This window comes from Barbus barbus, assembly GCF_936440315.1.
Source record: "Barbus barbus genome assembly, chromosome: 12".
Lineage (NCBI taxonomy): Eukaryota > Metazoa > Chordata > Actinopteri > Cypriniformes > Cyprinidae > Barbus > Barbus barbus.
This window is the reverse complement of record NC_136740.1, coordinates 29,886,646-29,909,096: the sequence shown is the minus strand read 5'-3', so window position 1 is coordinate 29,909,096 and position 22,451 is coordinate 29,886,646. Positions and strand designations below refer to the sequence as shown.

Sequence of the window (22,451 nt, the reverse complement as noted above, 5' to 3'; positions counted from 1 at the left end):
CAGTCCGCTCGACTGAATTTTCTTTTGCATTTAAATCTTTATTACAAGCAAAGCTTTGCTTTCCATACCTCCAGAGTGCCATCTATTATTGCCTTGTTTATCTAAAAGTGCTCTTTTCCTTTAAACCTAGCCAAAAAGCCACATGTGATGATTCTGAAACACAGCAGACTTGAATTATATGCATTTATAGTGTAATTACTACATTGTGTCAATCAATGTTAATTTTTACTGCGAACAAAGCGCTGTCACTTTAATTCAGCGCGTGCAGCATAGCAAAAACGGAGTATGTGTGAAACAGGCGTAACACTGCACTAAGCTAGAGATCGTTTTTTTTGAGATCGGCCTTTTTAGAGACCGCCGATCAAACATCCCAAAGCGATTATCGGCCGATGATTATCGGTACCTGATCAATCGGAGCACCCCTACTCACCACCCCCGTAAAAATCCCGGGCCGAATTACCTACTGTTTTTTTGACAAACACCAAGATCGTGTGGTAATTTAATTGCCGTCCGAATCCACATCTCTGAGTTTACGAGAAGAAATCGATTCAAAATTCAGTGTTTAAACCCTTTTTGAGCACTCCCGAGTGGTAACGTTGTACTTTGGTGTAATTTGAATACATAGTTATTTCTGAAATGCTGGAAAGTATTTAAAAAAAACAATACTTCATAACTGCTCCACCACCACAGCGAGTGAGAGCAGAAAGAGAAGCGTAAACATTCGAATGCAGGTATGCAATACAATTTTTAAACGTGTATTATAAACAGATATATAATGTTTATAATTATACGTGAGCAGCTCGTTCTCTGGTTCGTAGGATCACTGAACTCGCTCCTCCACTGTGAATAAATCGCCATCCGAATCCACGAGTTTTATCACTGAGGTGATATGTAAATGTATTTTTACAGACGTCCATATGAGAAACGATTACCGTCCGAATCGGGCTTTTCACTGAAAATTGTATTGTTAAACACTCCTGAAATGTAGACAGAAACCGTTAGCAGACAAATATTTGGTGCATCTCTAGTCTATTCCTTGAAATATTAAATATAGTGCACTAGTCGTATGGATTCACGTTCTTTAACAGAAGAAAATCATGCTGGTTTGGAGCAACATGAGGCATGATTGCAAATGATTTTCTTTTTGTCAATGAACATTTGCTTTAAATTGTTTATATAATCAGCATCTCTATCCAAAGAGACATTATCTGCCAGAGTTCAGCATTTCTGCGCAGCACTCTTCTGGAATTGTGTATTCATTCAGTTAATATGGTCTATTATGCAGTGCTGCGGTGGTTATCAGAACAGGAACTTAATGAAGCAATCTTCTCTTCCTCTGACCGTGAAATACCCTGCTACTAATTAGGGCTGCGGCAGCTGAGTCGAGTCTGTCTGTGCTTTCTCTACAGCTTCTCTTAATGACACCGTCCAATAGCTCATCTCCCGCACAAATACGCAAGCAATTAGTTCTGAAACAAGCGCTTAAGAGGGAAATATTTGCTCGATCAGGGCCCAAGTGAATATCCCATTACAACATGACACAATAGAATTTTCCATGTCAGTTCAAAGTGCTTATTCTGCCGAATTCTGTTGCACAAAAGTACCATGATAGACCCTTTTTAGCGCTTCGATTGTTCATGTAATCTGATTTCCACGCAAATCTATTAGAAATGCCAGGGGGTCAATATTAAACTTGGAGAATTTAAGAGTTATGCTACATATCGAAATCAAATCCCCCTGAAGGCGGCCGAAGAGTCGGCTCGTATGCTCGCCTTAGGCTGTCTATGAATAATGCATCACGGATAATTATAATAATAAACAGGCTTTGCACACGGTGCATGAGTGATACTACTTCTGAAGCATAAAACACACAAAGCAATTGAGCAAATTGCCTCTAATTCTCCCTGAACTGAAATGCTTTAAATGTAAGAATATGGTACCGTTTGCAGGTCTTGATATTTATAGACTTGCATCATGAAAGTAAAGTGAATTCATCGTCCTTCTGCTTTGCCCTTGACACGTGAAAAATACCTTTTTTGAGGTGAATGCTTTAAACCTGAGAGAGACGGTAAACCTAGCACAACAACATTACAAACTTCACTCATACATAAATAAATATTACAATTAAACACAAATGTATGAGTAAATAAATACAAATGAAGGATAAGTAAATAAAATGAATAAACAAGCAAATTAATGATACATAAAAATAAACAAATTAATAAATGATAATAATAATAATAAATAAATGAGCAAACAAGTAAATGTGAATAATAAAATGAATGAATAAATACATAAAAACATAAATAATCAATCATTCAATAATCAGCTTTCTTTAGATCAATGCTTAAACCTGGACAGTAAACTTGGCACAACAACCGTCACGATGCTAATTTTGTTATTAGAAAATAATTAAGGTTTCAATAAGTTGCATATAAATCTAGGATATGATAAAGTAATTTAACATAAAAAAGACACACTTGAGCTTTAAGGAGAGCTGATAGCTGATGTGGGGATAAACACTGCAGTGTGTTAAATAAACACTCTGCAAACACATCCAGAACACGCTGCGCTTGGATCACACTTAAATAAACAGGTAGCTAATGTGATATTTTAAGTGTCGTGCACTGACGATCACAGAGCCAGATCCCTCCTTCCTGTTTGTTCGCGTGTTAAAACATGATCCCAGCAAGCAGCGCAGCAGGATATGCCAAACATTTCCTGCCTTCAAGACTCAAGTATTGGAAACGACTCCAGATCAAACAACAGTCTTTCCACACTCGGCAAAAAACCCAGGGCCTGCCAACATGGGTGCAGCTGTCTGAAAACACTTCATAACTTATTCATAGCTGCGTCTTTCTTCAACTACAGGCACCTTTATGTTGTAGGCACTGATTTTTATTGAAACAAACACATTTCAATGTTTTTGTGTTATATGAGGGTCTGACTAAAATTGTCTTGGAAACATTTATTTTCGCATGTTTTTGACTAATAGCTTTTATTATTTTACCCCTTTTATAGTCCTTCAACTAAAGTTCACAACAGCTAATAATCAAATCAACATAAATATCACTTGTGAAGAGAAAAATGATGTATTCATATATAATAATAATAATAATATTATTATCATTGTTGCTGTTATTATTATTATTAATATTATTGTCATTAAATATGATTAAATATATATATTAATTTGAATAATAATAATACATTTATTAGAAATATTTTACCATTGTAATAGTAATAATAATAATAACAATTATTATTAATATTCTTAAATAAATGCAAATATGCAAAAAGTAAAAAATGTTTTTAAAATGTTAACTACAAAATTAGCCTTAGCAAGACAATACATTATTATTATTATTATTATTATACAATTAATTAATTTATTTGTAATTTTATTGTAGTAGTAGTAATAATAATAATAATAATAATAACTAATATAAATAAATACAATGTTTTTTTTTAAATACTTAATGTTAACTATGAAATTAGCCTTACCAAGACAGTAAATTGTTTATTATTTTATTATTACTGCTACTATACATTTCATTTATTTATTTGTAATATTTTATAATAGTAGTAATAATAATAATACCTAAATAAATAGGTACATAAATTAGTATGCAAAAATATATTAAAAAAAACAAATTTAACTATGAAATGGGGATGTCAATTTTCGATCATTTCCACAATCAATCGTTGTTTAATTTAACGATCAATTAATCGATTAATCGTTAACCTTAATACTGCAAAATGCGTCTATTGCAGTAGCATATAGTCACCGGCATGACAGGATGCGCAAATGCCACTCAAAACGCCAGCTTCCTCACACGAATGAAAGGGGTTTTTAGTCTAAATAAAAGGCTAGTAGCAGGATCGTAAAATGAATGGATGTGATTATGATCATTTGATAAAATGAAGAGAGAGCGCCGTAGTTACGCACGGGATAATTATAGCTACTTACTGTTTCATATTCTGTCACGGAGACCGCTGAATGCGGTTTTAAATGGTTTCATGGTGCTTGTTTTATTTTAAAACATCGTCGTAATGTTAGCAATTGACATTATCGGGATTTAAAATGAAATGATCCCAAACGCAAGTACGGCGCGTGGGGCTCCGTTTCCAAAACCACCGGCGTTGCAACGACAAACACACTGTTACCCAATTTAAACATTTTAATGAGAGTATTATGACACAAGTGAGGTACAAAGCTTTGTTAATAAGAGAAATAATTGGCTAGCAGGCAAATGTTACATCGCGACCATGCTTTTGGATTCATGCCGTTCAAGCGCATACATTTAAATCAAGCTTTGTCTTCTGTTTTGCCAGATGGTCACGAATTTAATATTATTTATTTATTTTCCCAAATCCTCACTGTCTCACCCTCTAGATTCGCAGGTTCATTTATTGTTGTTTTAAATCATTACATCTCTTACTGTGAACATGGGGGGAAATTAAAGATTTCGTGGTCATGAATTAAGAATTCATTACTATGACTTAAATTGCTCCCCCATTTAAATTCAAGGGTAAATTAATGAAACAAATTAATATGTCGTAGGAACGAATTAACAAGTTGTATGAATGAATAGCCTATAGTATCTGTCCTGCTCGCGTGCGCAGCCCTGTCAAAGCGAAGTGGCCGATATGCAACATTAATCTAGGGAAATTATAATTGATTTATTACTACATTTCAATACAAAAGAATCTGTTTTAATGTACTTTTAAAGTTTGGATCACATTAAAAGCGTAGTTTGTACATTAGTAAATTACTTTCGTGTAAGACCCAGCCCCTTCACCGTAACTCACAGACGTTTGCACGTGTTTAGCGCATGAGCCGCATGCACGCACCCCAAAATAAAACCATCCATAGCTTTTATCCATTACATCGCTTAGCAACAATTATTCCATCATCGATTAATCGTTGACATCCCTACTATGAAATAAGTTGACTGTTTTATGACCATGTTTAAAATGTCATTTCTATCACAAAATGATTCAGGGGGAAAAAATAACACTGTTAAATAACAGAATTAGATTTAAAAGAATTAAATGGAAAAAATGAAAAGTCTAAAGTGAGGGCCAAGAGTGTCTAGTTGAAGAAACACCCATCATGTCTGGCCATTAGGTGAAACGACATAAACATTTCCCTCTCTGAATTGAAATCAGTGTATCAGCTTTTATCTCGGGTCTAAGATGGAGGCCTTCGACACACGTGATCAAGATCATTTCTGGTGGGCCGCTGTGCTCATGAATATGCATATCCTCCCTGCTGAAGCTAATGGTCAGGAGGTGAAAAATGACTCTCTCAGGACCGTAATGCTAATCAACAGCCAGCAGTATTCTGGGGAACGAGAGGTGACTGATGCTGATGCAAGCATCTCTCAGAGAATGTCACAACACACAAACTGCAGCAGTCCAGATAGAGATGAGTGGTATGAGCCAAATCCTATGGTCCGAGTTAAAAACTAATGAATAAATAATCCTTTAAAACACAAATAAATATTTTATAAAATCCTCATAAATTACATTCTTATATTAAATACAATATACCAAATACATTTAATTGAAAAATGTTAAATTTAATAAAAGATCTTCAATCCATCAATTAAATAAATAAAATTAAATTACATTAAATATACATTTAAAAAATGATATATATATATATATATATATATATATATATATACAAATTTAATTTGACTCAAGTACATTTAAATTACCATTTATAATTCTGTAATTCTTAATAAAATGTCTGTTTTCTATTAAATTAACTTCTTAATACATTAAATTTGAGTCAGTCAATCGATCAATTAAATGAATAATATCCAATAAATATAAAATAAGGAATAATTGACTTCGGTTTTGCAATTATGTGCAATTATTTCGCTTATACTACGGTTACTACACCTCAAGACATCGATCAGATGATATATTTCAAAGCATTTGTCTTTCTACTTAAATCGCTATTGTGAGTAGGATTCATTTCTTCCGCATCTCATCCAGCGCCTCCGTTGCTAATTCTAAAACATGATTTTTAAACCTAGTAAAGGAGCCGTTGATAGCAGACTAATGCAGTTATTAACTAAGTTATGAGAGAGAGAGAGATTACCTCTGAATCTGTGCATCTCTCAAAAGTGTTCGGCAGCAGTGTCTCTAATAAGTGAAACTTTAAGGGGTTTTTTTCCACGAACAGCGCCGTTGTTACCTCACGTGTGAGAAGTCATGTAGTTTTTAAGTTGATGTTACTGAGTTGTGCTAACAACATTAGCGTGAGTGTGTGTGTGTGTGTGTGTGTGCAAACTGTATGTGCATCTGTGAGGGAGAGAGAGAGCGGGAGAGATAGAGTATGTGCTTTCCATTCATTACATTCATTATGAAACATAATTTTGTGGCAAAAACATGGAAATGATCTATCGTTTTTATCCTGTTGTTTACTATATTAATTTGTTTGGCCAGTGTCGTTGTGGGTTTTGATTCTTTTGCTGTTTTAGGCTGTAAGGACCTTTGAAATAACTCAAATCATTTGGTGAAGTGATAGTAAAATAATCCCTGAAAATAATTGCACGCATTAGAACGTTCGTCAGCCAATCAGATTCAAGCATTCAACAGCCCCATAGTTCTATATCTTTCTCTCTTTCTGTGTGTGTGCGTGCATCAATTAAACCAGCACGTTAATATGGACCGGTGATTAAACTGACGTGAAACTACCTGGTTTTAATGCATACCTGCCAGCCTGAGCCAATCAGAATTGAGCATTCAGACATTATCCCATTTCTACTGTCACATGGTACTGTACCATAACAACGCCCAGCCCTAACGAGGTGTATAACACTGAAAAGTCTGTCACTAAAAGAGTTACTGTATGTCCTGTTGCCTGACCACAACTCACGGCCTCGTTCACTGCAGCTGGTTCCACAACAGCGTAACTCTCACAATATGCTGCAAAAAAAATGTGTTGCAGTATTTATTCCAGTCTCGAACGGCGCCTGTTGTTCTCTTTGTTGACAAAATCCTATTACCGTCGGTTCAGCTCACAGGCACAAAACCTGTGCACAAATATCCAAAGAACACCTAAAGCTTTCTTTTGCAGCCGGGATCAACTCGATATCAATTTGGAGATGCTCTTATTGATACGGGAAGAGTTGAATGGAAAGCGCTCAATTCTCGCTTGTATCTCGCCAACAGCTTACAAAGTAAACATGATTTATTATTACGTTGGCATCTGGTGCTTCATTCATCTGGCAGAAGGGACACATTTCTCAGGTATGAATGAAGTTAGAGGATGAAAAGAAACCACGATATAAGATATGATCCGCAAGAACATCCCTCACTGTCATGATAAGTCCTAAAAGTGAAGATTTCAACGTGTTTGCTCCAAGCTAGAAATGCCGAATATGACCGCTTTATCAGTGATCTCCAGTTACAGACATTGATTTATTCTGAAAGCACTGATATTATCTTTATCCAACAATATCCAGGTCTTAATGTAAATACAGTGGCACTTCACTGTTTGTGCTCCACTCGTGAATAATGTGCTATTACAGACGGCAGATCATAAAACTGGGAAAGAAATCGCTGGGAAATAAATCTACTAACAGCTGCCTATGGATACATTTTTGAGTAAATATTACAGCAATAAGAGTAGAAGTTGTTCAGAAAAAATAAATAAATAAATAAATAAGAAATAAATAAGAAAAATAAATAAAATTAATGACACATAACTGTTATGAAAGAACTACCTGTGCATGAATACAATGACATTATATAATAATAATAATAATAATATTAATAATAATAAATCAGTTTAGAAAAAAGGGTTGGGCATACAGATGTTTTAAAAATATTAAAATGTTTTTTTATTATTAAAATAAATGAATAAAAATAAATCAAATAATACTTATTATAAGTAAAACATAAATAATAATTAATTAATAAATAAATAAATCAACACCAATAATAATAATAATAATTATTATTATTAAAAAATAAGTAAATTAATTTATGTGGATGTATAAATGTCATTATATAATTATAGTAAAGCTGTTTACAATATGGGATTAGGAATAAAGATAAATATTTTAAATATAAATAAATGAAATATTTAATATATGTTATTATTATAAATAATACAAAAGATTAATAATAACAGTGTTTATATTATTAAACAAAAAAACTATAATTATTATTAAATCAAGTGATTATATAAATCAATCAGTCAATCTTGTCTGATTTCATTAAACTGAATCTAGCTTGCTGGATATTAGTCATTAAAAACAACAACAAAACACCACTTTGGCAACCACATAACAATGCCCTGGAATTCATTCACAGACACCTAGCATCGTAGTGGTGAGATCTTAATCCAAATAGATCCGCGATATACAAACATTATCCCATCTCTCTCACGTGATGTAGTCTCTAAACGCAAGGGCTAGTGGGTAATCATTCTCCTGATACAAACATGAGGGCAATCAATGACAATGTCAGTTCCAGTTATGTGCTTTAATAAGGTGGGGTTTTCCTCGGCGGCCCCCGGGGAGCCCCAGTCACTCATCCCTGCAGCAGCTCATGTGGCGGCTCTTTTCTCACTCGCCCGCCTGACAGCCTCATCAACACACAATAAACATTATCCTCTCTCGCCCATTACCCCCCCCCCCTCTCTCTCCGGTGGAGGCCAGCACAAAGAGCAGCACGTTTACATACAGCAGACGCTTACCTGCAGTTCGGTGGAGGGTCAAGTGTGATTTCTGCAAGCTCCTTCTGAATCCTGCAACACAAGAAAGCATTTATTTACTAATTCAGCAGAGATTGTTCATTTACAAGGCCTCGTACATGCAGATGCTAAATATGGTTGAATGCTTCAATTTTATTCTGTATACACACACACACACACACACACACACATATATATATATATATATATAATTAATAAATAATAAATTAAAGATGTATTTTTATTTTCTTATATATAAATGTGGTTGTCACTCACATTAATAACCACAATCCAAGTGTGTACAATAATAATAATGAAATGTAAGCATTTTATTATAATTTACATTTATTTAGCAGAAGCTTTTATCCAAAGCAACTTACAAATGATAATGATGATTATTTATTATTGCTCAATAAAATTATCATAAAGCATAATTATTATAGAATGCATTTGTTTATTATTATTTAATTCAATAATAATAATAAAAATAAATGTTATATTAAATGTTTTGCAACTGCATACAATTTATTTGCAACACAAACGGAGTCGTTTTTAATGATTGTTCATTCTTCCTTATAATTAAAAATCATCAGCATCTATAATTGCATAAAGACTCCTAAAAAAAAAAAAAAATCATTGTAACATATATGAAATGGATAAAAAAACACCAAACAGCCGTCTTTCTTGTATATAGTTGTCAAATCGAGCATTGCAATTTCCCGTATAACACTTTTAAATGCAGCTTTTCAGCGAGTAGGTGATCTAATAGATTAACATTTTCAAAACATACATTTATCTGTCATTGCACTTCAAGTCTGAACGTCCCTGACATCTTCTGCGAGCGATACCTGTTGTTATCTCAGAGGTCAAAGCGAGCGAAGGCGTGTGAAATCAAGCGGTTTTTCATTTCCAAGAGAAGTGACTCACACACACAGTAACCGCGACCATCGGGCCTGTTATTTAAACACACGTTTCCTTCGACAGTCAGCTACAACAGGAAACCATGCATCATCAAAACATCAACCTTGAGTAGTGGGTCGCTATTTGTGGCAAATTGATTTATGACATACAAGTAATTGCTGTGCATGCATAAATGTCAATATGTAACTGTAGTACACCTACTGTTTAAAGCTAGGCTCGAGAATAGGATTTTTAACAAATATTTGATATAATATTAATAAACAATTATATATATATTTTTTTTTTTCATATTTTATTGTTATCATTATTAGAGTTAAATACAAATTATACAAAATTATAAAAAAAATAATTATATAATTTTATTTTAATATTGCAAAATAAATACAAATTATATATTTTATATAAACTTAAAAAAATAAATTGTTATTTTTTATGTTTTTATAATAATCATAACAACAACAACAAATAATAATAGTAATAGACTATTACTATTATTTGTTGTTGTTATTATTTATTATTATTATAGTATACAATTTATTTTGTATGTTCTGGATAAAATCTCAAGTTATTGCATCTGAAAAATGCAATTGTTTTTGTTCATTATTTCTTCCACAGAATTAACAAACGTTGACATCCATAATTGCATAAAGACTACAGCTGTTGGCATAAAAAACAACAGCATGGAATGACATATTCTCATTTTTGGGTTTACCAGTAAAAAAACAAACCACAATCATTTAGCAGAATCTGAGTCGATTCCCGTTGCTAGTAAAAAAGCACAAGCTAATTGTTTTCATTTGGAGGCCCAAAACATCAGTTTTCTTTCATGAACAAACACTTTTGATGTTGACGTCTAAACCCTGAGGGTTCTCGCATTGTGTAACATCAAGCACAGACAAAAACCATCCTCAGCCCAGATCAGCCTGTTTGGATCTTGATATGCACTCGAAAGCAGACGGAACAGGATGCTGCAGTCACTGTTAGAAAAAGCACCGTGTCCCAGGCAAAGCTTTGCTCAACTGATTGCCTAATGCCATCGTACTGCAGTCAGGCCTTCAGAGAATCTACAGCGTTGCCAGTGAGGCCCGTTCACAGAATGAATGTGAAACAGCGTGTAGAGAACAATAGAAATGCGGTGAAGCAAACTTCAGCGTGCTCCGATCAACTGTAAACATTCATACATCCTTCAGAGCGACTGCACAGATCCCTCCGGTGTAAAAGCATCCAAACATGTTATTTGGTTTGCAAGCTTTGACACTGAGAGGTTTTTACACAAAGGGGATTTTCTTATAACACAGACCAGTGCATCTCGACTGATGGGCTGTGGGTCTTTTCTAACAGGGTTGGTTGGTTCGTACTTTAACGTCATGCCAGATTCCCTGACTATTTTCATTCGGAGTAACAAGCTGAAATAGTATAAAAGAGCAATTTATAAACCTATATCAGGTTTTTGAAGTTTGCTTTGGATGGACAGTCTAAAATGAATTCAGGGTTGACTGTTTGCAGAGTAATAGCCTAAGAGAACTTAAAACGGCACAATTTAGTAACATTTTTCATTTCTAAAAGGGAAAACTAACGTTATAATCATGCAAAGTTAGGCTAGTGAAATACATGAACTTATCAACTGTTAAAAAACGAAGAAAAGCAACTAACAAAAGCCATGCGTTGAATCAAATCAGCAGGTGTTCTGGCACAAATTCATCCGTCACTTGGTAGAAATTTGCCAATTTATAGTGATGCCAAGATGGACAGGTTGTGTGACATTTACATTTATGATTTAGCAGACAAAACCACGAACAAAACCAATTTAATACGGGTTCATCTTAGTAATGTAGATGTTGTTACACCTTCAAATGTTTCACTTTAATTTGTTTACATGATAAGCAATTTTGGTGCTGTTGGTTCACTACTTAACCTTATTTATAAATTATATTACATTTACATTTAGTCATTTAACAGATGCTTTTATATTAAATAACAACAACAACAACGGTTCAATCCAAAGCGACTAAACAAAAAAGGAACAAAACCAGACGACATTGAATACTGGTTCACGTTAATAACTTTAGGATTAATTTCGATTGCTTAATTGTGTGTTTAAAACAATTTTGGTGCTGCTGGGTCAATCTCAAGTCACCTTTATTCATATAGCGCTTTATACAATACAGATTCTTTCAAAGAAGCTTCACAGTAAAATAAAAGAAGCAATGCAAACCTCATCAAAGCCAAATTCTGCTGTTAAGCTGCACCAACAAGACATTAGTCAATACATTTCCAATAGTGGTGCACAAATTGGTGTTTTGGACGTTAAAGCAGATTTGCTAAAAAGCAAACAGCCATAGCGTTACCTCTTGGCACTGGTGGAGAGTTTGGCCGCGGTTTTACTGGAGATCTTGGTCTCCTTCTTCTTGGGTGCAACCAGATCACGCTCCTGCTGAGGAGGTGCCGTCTCCCGCTGCTCGATATCTGAACTCCCTCCGCTTGTGCTGGGGCTATCATCTGGTCTCTGCACCTCACTAGACATCTTGGCCCTGGAAAAACAACAGGATTTACACACGATTACATTAGCAGACTGCCGGGTGAAGTCATTGGTGTATGAAGTCAATAGTTGTCTTAATTCCAGCTGCGCTGAATTAAGACAAATAAAACGGTGATCCCAACTGAAATAGAAGGCAGAGCAATCGGATTAAGGGTTTTTTTTACTCTACAATACTAATTTTCAGTCTGAACATTGAGCTGTAATTAATAAACAGCATTTCTACTGTTGCATGCATAAGCCTCTCTTTTTCAAAGCAATCTCACAAAAACAAATTTAATTCATAGAAACACATTCATTTCAGTGCAGCCATTTACGCAATTATAGTTATACAAATGATTTACAGATAACTTTGTTCTTGCTTCAAGGGCAATTATTTTTCATTTTCCTCAACATTAGGCTAAAATTGACCCTTTTCACTTTCTTAAAGCTCATATCTTCGGCCTCCTGTATAAAACTTTGCTTAGGTTAGATTGCTAAAGGTATGCACAACATTTTGATGTCAGATTTTGCATTTGTAAAACCAATAATGGTTTATATGGAAATTTTAGGGGAAGACGTGGGAATGCATGTACATTTGCATGGTTTTTATAAGTGACATTTTGTGCATATGCAAAATCTGCCTTCTGCGTGTACATTTTTTTTTAAATGCATAATTCTGGGGCATCTTAAAAGTTAGCCTAGATTTCGTCCGAAAAGTGTGTGTACACACAAAAGAAAGATTTTGCGTATGGACAAAATCGACTTATAAACCCATGCTTATGACATGCTTATGACATATAATAAAGGGCTACTACTTATGAGCATGCATTTTCCTCCAAAATTAACATATATGGAGCATATAACATCTAGTATCACTATGCATAACCTCATCTAATTATAATTGGCATATGCATATGTTATATAACCAATAATCCCAAAAAACAGAATTGCTTAAAGAATGAACCAATTTGTTATTTAATTTAATGCAACAATTCTGGATCAGGAATATTATCTTTCATTTTAAAGTCAACAAGTAATACAAATTGACCCCATTTACTTTAATGCACATTTCTAGTCTTATTGCACATATTATTCCAATAAAAATAATGTTAAGCATATATGCAACGGTCATGTTCATATGCATCAGCCACTTTTCACAATTCCCAATGGATTAAATCATGTTTTTTCTCATTGAATTTTCATTTTTGCACATAAATGTCCAATTATGAAGTTGAAGGTCTTACAAACAGCATTATATGCAGACTTGCATCCTTTTAGCTAGATTAAGACAGTCATTGTCCCACTTTTCATTCAGGAGGAATTTCAGCAGGCATTTCCTGTATGGTCACAGGAAGTAGACTGAAATGAAATAATACTCTAGAATTTTCTCCCAGACGTTTGATCACCGTTAAATCATGATTTAGATGTTTATCTGATCTGTGAGGGTGCTGCTGCTCTTCTCAAACGATGAGCAGAAATTCTTTCTGATGTTATCAGGAGATGTGGTGGCGAGGAAAGCCCTCTGATCACAGGCTTTAAAAGCCACATGAGTCTAGCTAATAAATACCTATGGAACCTGCGCTCTCAGCTCAGCATTTAAACCAAGATAAAAGATGCATGATGTTGAGAGAGCACCAATGCATACTGAGAAGACGTGCCCAAGTCTGGGTGTTCATTGGATGAAGTCTGCATTAGGTCACCTCTTTTTTAGATCCAAGTCTTAAATGATCACAGATACACCAACAGGAAGGTATTAACACTTCAGAGAGTGGATTTTACGGGTCAACTCGTTTTGTGATAATGTGGGAAATGAGTCATAAAACATTTCAACTGCAGCGCACAGGCAGACATGCCAGAGAGTTAATGGCTCCGAGTCCAAATACAGTCGGTGTGCTTCGTGTTTTTAGACACAATACTGCCAGTTTACAGTCCTGCTTGAGATATTTCCCTTCAGATAGATCGTGCTTCATTTCAGTCACTGATAAATCACATCAATGTGTGAGTCTCGGGTTCTGTTTAGCGACCTTTAGTCCCTCGTTCACTCATTCAGAGGTTAATGCTTAAGATCTAGACTGAAATTAAAAGGCTAAACCTCTCGTGGCCCACACAAACTTGACCGTTGTGCATGCAAGAAAAGCAATTCAGCCCTTTAATATACACACTGTAAAGTACAATAAGAACGATTCTGAACCCAAATGTCAAAGTTATTAAAAGAAAAAAAAACAACATTTAAAAAAAAGTTTAGTTTTACATTCTCTCTCTCCCTCTATATACAAAACATCATAATAAAAATACTTCTACAGGGGTGTATTGTTACATATTTGCAGTGAATAAACAATACAGTAATGCATACAGTTACATATGGTTATGTCCTATTTTAGGTCCACAAAATTAACTTTTTTAGCCATAATATGCATAATTATTCTACAGGACAAAATCTGCACCCATAAAGGTACCAAATCATGCACCTTTATTAGGGTATAAAGCACACATTCACTGTAAAGGCACTATTGTAGTACAGTCAATATTTGGGTAGCGTAATGAGTAATAATAAGGGTACTATTTTAGGTCCACAAACGTAACCTTAAGGAGTGTAGTCTATATTTTACCACAAAATAATACATTTATTATGCACTCAAAAGAACACTAAAAAAGGGTGTCACCTCAATATTAAGGGTTTTCTCCATTTGGAGCACACAGAGGTGCTCACTGGCAGTATATATCTAGTGTATACTACAATGTGAAGGGCATTGTAGGAAATCATTGAAGCACCTGGCTGTCAGAAACCCTGCTGCTGCAGCTGCATGCGCGGCGCGCGCTATAGAGGAGCGTCTATTTATGCGGGAGGCCGCGAGCGCTTCGAGATCCCGCACAAAATACACGGATCAAACGCGCTCGTCGAGCCCCATCGAGTTTCCGCCGCGATATTTTCCCAACGCGGCGAAAACCACGCGGCGATTCGCCCCTGATGACCACGATGAGCAGCTGGCTCGGCACAAAGGAGAATGCTGGTCCCGCACATCCCCGCACACTGAGGGGGCAAAAACAAGCACTTTCGCGGGACATTTAGCGACTTTTCACGCAAGGATATTTACCTGGCGAGCGGCCGTCGATGTGGAGTCCCGATTCGCTTTTCCTGGATGATACCGTGTAGTCGGAGTCGGGCCGTCCGCTCGTTCTCGTCGCGTCGCTATTTAACTGAAGGAAGGTAGCAGAAAAAAAGCGATTACAGAAACTGAAGCAGCCGGACCGCCTCTACGCGCGCTCCCGCCTCGGCCGTGCACGCGCGGCGCGTTCGCCTCAAATTGTTTCGCTGCGCTTGAGAGGACAACGTTTCCTCGCATATGTGACCCTGGACCACAAACCAGTCACAAGGGTCAATTTTTTTAAATTGAGATTTATACATCATCTGAAAGATGAATAAATAAGCTTTCAATTGATGTATAGTTTGTTAGGATCAGACATTATTTGGTACAACTATTGGAAATCTGGAATCTGAGGGTGCAAAAAAATCTAAATATTGAGAAAATAGCCTTTAAAGTTGTCCAAATGAAGTTCTGAGCAATGCATATTACTAATCAAAAATTAAGTTTTGAGTATGAAATTGACAAAATATATCCATCTTTACCTAATATCCTAATGATTTTTGGTGTGAAAGATTTTTTTTAATTTTGAGCCATACAATATATTGTTGGCTATTGCTACAAATATACCCGTTATGACTGGTTTTGTGATCCAGGGTCATATATAATCATATACCTGCCCAAATATATATATGCCCAAATAACTTAACGAAACTGTAAAATTAAAATCTTTTTAACAACAGCTGCCATACTGTTGTAAAACTGCATCAACTCGTTATTAACCACATTCATCACAAAATAAACAGACTGTTCTGTTTGAAGGAGATCTCATTTTAATTTACTATGATTTTACTTAAAAGGAATAAGTAAATATTATGCATCTTTAAAAATATTTATATAATTATATGTATATATATATACAGTGGTGTGAAAAAGTGTTGGCCCCCTTCCTGATTTTTTATTTTTTTGCATGTTTGTCACACTTTAATGTTTCAGATCATCAAACAAATTTAAATATTAATCAAAGATAACACAAGTAAACACAACATACAGTTTTTAAATGAAGGGAAAACAAAATCCAAACCCACATGGCCCTGTGTGAAAAAGTGCTTGCCCCCTAAACCTAATAACTGGTTGGGCCACCCTTAGCAGCAACAAGTGCAATCAAGCGTTTGCCATAACTTGCAATGAGTCTGTTACAGCGCTGTGGAGGAATTTTGGCCCACTCATCTTGGCAGAATTGTTCTAATTCAGCCACACTGGAGGGTTTTCGAGCATGAACCGCCTTTTTAAGGTCATGCCACAGCATCTCAATAGGATTCAGGTCAGGACTTTGACTAGGCCACTCCAAAGTCTTCATTTTGTTTTTCTTCAGCCATTCAGAGGTGGTTTTCCTGGTGTGTTTTGGATCATTGTCCTGCTGCAGAACCCAAGTTCGCTTCAGCTTGAGGTCACGAACAGATGGCCGGACATTGTCCTTCAGGATTTTTTGGTAGACAGCTGAATTCATGGTTCCATTTATCACAGCAAGTCTTCCAGGTCCTGAAGCAGCAAAACAGCCCCAGACCATCACACTACCACCACCATATTTTACTGTTGGTGTGATGTTCTTTTTCTGAAATGCTGTGTTACTTTTACGCCAGATGTAATGGGACACACACCTTCCAAAAAGTTCAACTTTTGTCTCGAGTATTTTCCCAAAAGTCTTGGGGATCATCAAGATGTTTTCTGGCAAAACTGAGACGAGCCTTTGTTCTTTTTGCTCAGCAGTGGTTTTCGTCTTGGATCTCTGCCATGCAGGCCATTTTTGCCCAGTCTCTTTCTTATGGTGGAGTCATGAACACTGACCTTAACTGAGGCAAGTGAGGCCTGCAGTTCTTTAGATGTTGTTGTGGGGTCTTTTGTGACCTCTTGGACGAGTCGTCGCTGCGCTCTTGGGGTAATTTTGGTCGGCCGGCCACTCCTGGGAAGGTTCACCACTGTTCCATGTTTTCTCCATTTGTGGATAATGGCTCTCACTGTGGTTCGCTGGACTCCCAAAGCTTTAGAAATGGCTTTATAACCTTTTCCAGACTGATAGATCTCAATTACTTTCTTTCTCATTTGTTCCTGAATTTCTTTGGATCTCAACATGATGTGTAGCTTTTGAGGATCTTCTGGTCTACTTCACTTTGTCAGGCAGGTCCTATTAAGTGATTTCTTGATTGCGGACAGGTGTGGCAGTAATCAGGCCTGGGTGTGGCTAGAGAAACTGAACTCAAGTGTGATAAACCACAGTTATGCAAGCACTTTTTCACACAGGGCCATGTGGGTTTGGATTTTGTTTTCCCTTCATAAAAAAAACCCCTTCATTTAAAAACTGCATGTTGTGTTTACTTGTGTTATCTTTGATTTATATTTTAATTTGTTTGATGATCTGAAACATTAAAGTGTGACAAACATACAGAAAAAAAAAATCAAGAAGGGGGCCAACACTTTTTCACTCCACTGTATATATAAATATAATAATGTATATTTAATTATAAATATATATAGTAAATATAAATATAGTTTTTCATGATAAAGGTTATAGGACAGCATTACACTTTTTATATTTATATGAATTATTTTTATGAATATTATGCATTACTAATGTTACTATATTATAATAAATATTAAATACACAATATCGTATAAATATGTATATGTAATTTTATATATGAATATAATTTAAGTTATATTTATATATAAATACATATAGTAAATATAAATATAGTTTCCATGATAAAGGTAACAGGACAACATTACACTTTTATTAGTTATTTTGTCACATTTAAGTATTCTTTCAACAGCAACAACAATACATTATAATTTATTTAAAATTATCAATTAAAATAAATAAATTAGGGCTTGAATTAGAGGTTTCATTATTTTTCGGTCAGAAAACAAGTCTATGATAAGTCTGCATTTAAATGTCTCCATTAGGCTGGTGCTGTGGGGTGTAATTTCACTAATGATGAGGATTTACTATGAAAAGGACAAAATGATCACCAACACATTTTCATTCCTATCCCTTGTTTATGTCACTAAATCTGTCCATTTTTGTCTTTGCAGGGTTTTACAAGCTCAACTGAAAGCTGAAAAAAGCGACCTGAGAGGAAAACAAATAGGGATGAGCTCAAATGGTATGTACATTTGTTTATTTTGAGTCATAAAGTTTGTTTAAAAAAACTGACTTTGAATGTGATTCCATGCTCTTGGACTCTACTATGAAAGATCTCTTTAAAAAAATCTTGATCTAATAGCCTGTGAGTAAAATTCAGCAAATGCCTGTAATTTTCTCTTGGTAAGCTTCAATAGGATTCATTTTGCTGTACTGAGAGTAAATCAATTTCAAACGCCTGGATTTCCAGACGATTGCATAATAATGACCTGCCACTTGTGAAATCACTGTATTTACAGTGTGCTTTTCATCGCTCTAGCCACTTGAGGCCTGTTGAATGATGAAATTGGGTCTCGCTCTGTTGCTCCGTGGCTTTGTATTGCTCTGGGGCGTCCATCGGATCAGCATGATAATATGGCAGGCAGGCGGCGAAGGGCAGCCCGTGCGTCTGTTAGAATGGAGGAGGCTTCGGTCTCAGCACTTCCTCTCTCACACCCTGTCAGGGCTGAAGATCAGGGCCACACTCTGTGCTGAGTGCCTTTGTCATGCTAATGGAGGGTGTAAACGCCAGCCGCAGTGACTCCCCTCATTCTCCCCCTTCCTTCAGTCCTTCAGTCCGCTCACTCATCCAGCTTGTCTTATATACACCCCAAAAACAGATTTCTGTGTACTTGCACAGGTTCTTTATTGGCATCGATGGTTCCATGAGAAACCTTTATATTCCACAAATGGTTCTTATTGTGGAAAAAAGGTTCTTCACACAAGAAAACATGGTTCTTTTATTAACTATTCTCTTGAGGGTTTTTGGGGAATCTAAAATAGTTCTTCTATGGCATTGCTGTGAAAACTCGCTTTTGTAACATTTATTTTTAAGGGTGTAAAACTGTACAAAACCTTGCTGTATTGATGGAGCCCTTTTAGGATACATTGTTCATTTAAATAAAGAAACAACTTCATTGTATTTGTTTACTTATCCTACCCCTAGATTTATGTTAAAATGACATGTTATATTTTAATTTTTAAGTATTCGTCCCTTTGCTTTTTGACTTTTAACAGTGTTGATGCCGTGTCCATGTTGGACACTTGCTGGCTGCTCTTCATTCACTGACTGCTCATCCAATGAAAAAAAAATGCTTCGAATTTTTAAAGAATATGTAGGCATAATTTATATATCTACATAATTTCAAGCAATTAAGCAGATGCCTTTTGATTTTTTACAATCATAATCATATGAGAAACAAATCCAGTCAAGTGTGTACAATCTCTACTGTACGTTATTGGAATATATATGAGTAAAATTCATAATAATTACAAATATCTATCTATCTATCTATCTATCTATCTATCTATAGCTAAATAAATATTAAATATATTAAATACACATTCATAATAAAATTGTTGAATTATTAAATTAAATGATTTATTATAATATATAGGCCTGTATTTTATTATCAGACTATATTGTTTTTTTTTCATTTATTTAAATGAACATGCTTTAAATAAATCCGATGGAAATGAGCATAATTTACATTACTCACTGAAAATCATTCCACCATTGTGCTCAAATCTCATTTGCATTGCATATTCAATTATGATTGAATATGTGCAAGATTTGATGCAAAAGAGTTGCAGAATAATGTGAATAACAGCTGACATTTCAATCTGTTGTCTATTGACTATTTTCTATTATATGACTTCAGCATGAAACATGAATCATAGACTGCATTTATGAGACTGTATCATGTTTCTTGTCCTTGACAGGTGTTAATGGAAGAACATGCGGGTTGGATCACAGAAAACATGGTGAGTTGTATTTTCATTTTGAATGCTCTGTTCCTTTAACATTCGCTAAGTGACAGTAAGTGAAACTCAAAGGCCTGTTTACTTCCATCATTTACTCATTGACACCTGCCAAGCTGTGAGATGTGTTACAGCACTGGCTTTATTAGCCAAGCCTTGCTGAGGAAGGTTTCAGACTGAGAACTGGACAGACTGAACTCTGGCAGTGTGAATTAGCAGTGGCTTTTATGGATGAATTCCCAGAGGGCCATTAAACATCAGCCTTTTCTGCATTAGCTGTGCAAATGCACGGGTTACCTACACACAAATGGATCTGTGCTTCTGTAAACTTTAATAGCGAATGTATGGAAATAACAAACAAAGCAGACAGCGATGAATGGATATCATCTTTTATTTCTCTCGAACAAAGAATTTATTTTAACAGTCAACCCCGTCTATAAACCTCTGCCAAAATAAGAATGCCCATGTTTCTATTAAATATACCGGAGAGCGAATTTCATGGGGCTTATGTGTTCAGTCATGTACAAAGGGACCTGTATTAAGGAAGTCTCCTGAGGCGTTTTGTGGGTAATGTGCTCATTTGAGATTGTTCCAGACCCTACTGACAAAGCAAAATGCCTGCCTTTTACAATACAGTGGCTTTACGGTGCAAAAACATAAATGTTTACTTTGTGTAATGACTGAACAAAGCCATAAAGAGTGTGTAAATGAGTTTTACAATAATCTTGCATGGTTTTGTGAGGTTGCAGCGGCACGGAAGCATTTACCTGCTCTGATGGAGTCAGTATGTCTGGAAACACAATGCCTAATGAGAAATCATCATGGAAATAAGTATGCAATAAAGCGCTCAAGGCTGTGCATTACAGTGATTTTACTAAAGGTCTGAATTAATTTTTGGTTTTATAAAACAATAGCAACAGTGGTATTATAAAAGACACCAATGTGCAATGAAAAATACAATTCATTTTACAATAAATAGTATGTGTTGAGAATAAAAAAGTTTTAAATATGTCCAAAAAAAAATGCTTTTGTGGTGCACTCCTAAAAAGAAACCATGGCATTACCATGTTCAATCATCACGGTATTATCATGGTACGTCAGTATTATTATATACTATTATAGGGTTTTTTAATATTTTTAATTAGCTTTTGTTTTTATATATTTTTGTTTTTATTTTAAGTTTTAGTAATTTATTACTTTTTTATTTGATTTAATTATTTAATAATTCAACTTAAACATATTTTCAATTAATTCAATTAAATGTTGGGATGTTTTTAAAATTTGAATAAAATTAAAACTAAAAGACTTTCAAATCACATGAGCCAATATTTTATTTATAACAGAACATAGAGAACATAAATGTTTCAACAGAGAAATACATTTTACACTTTTATCCACTAAATTAGCTCATTTCAAATTTGATGCCTGCTACAGGTCTCAAAAAAGTTGGCACGGGGGCAACAAAGGGCTAAAAAAGTCCCTCAGAAGTAAAGATGGGCAGAGGCTGTCCAATCTGTGAAAGAGTGCATAAAAAGATTGTGAAATACTTTAAAAACACCGTTCCTCAACGTAAAATTGCAAAGGCTTTGCAAATCTCATAATCTAAAGTGCATAACATCATCAAAAGATTCAGAGAAACTGGAGACATCTCTTTGCGTAAGGGACAAGGCAGGAGACCTTTGTTAGATGCCCGTGGTCTTCGGGCCCTCAGACGACACTGCATCACTTATTGGCATGATTCTGTCATTGATATTACTAAATGGGCCCAGGAATACTTCCAGAAACCACTATCATTAAACACAATCCGCCGTGCCATCTGCAGATGCCAACTAAAGCTGTATCATGCAAAAAGGAAGCCATATGTGAACATGTTCCAGAAGCACCGTAATGTCCTGTGGGCCAAGACTCATTTAAAATGGACTGTTTCAAAGTGGAAATTTGACATCCACATCAAATCACAAATGGCTAAAGAGGAGGAAGACCTTCCACCGTGTCATCAGCGTTCAGTTCAAAAGCCAGCATCTCTGATGGTATGTGGGTGCATAAATGCTTATGGTATGGGCAGCTTTCATGTTTTGGAAGGCACTATGAATGCTGAAAGGTATATAAAGGTTTTAGAGCAACATATGCTCCCCTCCAGATGACGTGTATTTCAGCAGGACAATGGAAAACTACATACTGCAGATATTACAACAGCATGGCTTCGTAGTAGAAGAGTCCGGATGCTGAACTGGCCTGCCTGCAGTCCAGATCTTTCATTGGATGCAT

General features: G+C 35.4%; 1 protein-coding gene across 1 annotated transcript in view; it reads right to left on the bottom strand.

The window, feature by feature from the left end:
- The window catches only part of ube2e2 (ubiquitin-conjugating enzyme E2E 2), a 33,032-nt gene extending 17,590 nt beyond the window's left edge, over positions 1-15,442 (bottom strand). Inside the window, exons 1-3 of the mRNA XM_079431026.1 lie at positions 15,254-15,442; positions 11,989-12,171; positions 8,723-8,773 (exon numbers count right to left, since the gene is read on the bottom strand). Coding sequence (XP_079287152.1) covers positions 8,723-8,773; positions 11,989-12,164 — 227 coding nt within the window. The 5' untranslated portion in view covers positions 12,165-12,171; positions 15,254-15,442. The remainder of the gene's footprint in view (positions 1-8,722; positions 8,774-11,988; positions 12,172-15,253) is intronic.
- Between the last annotated feature and the right edge of the window lie 7,009 nt (positions 15,443-22,451).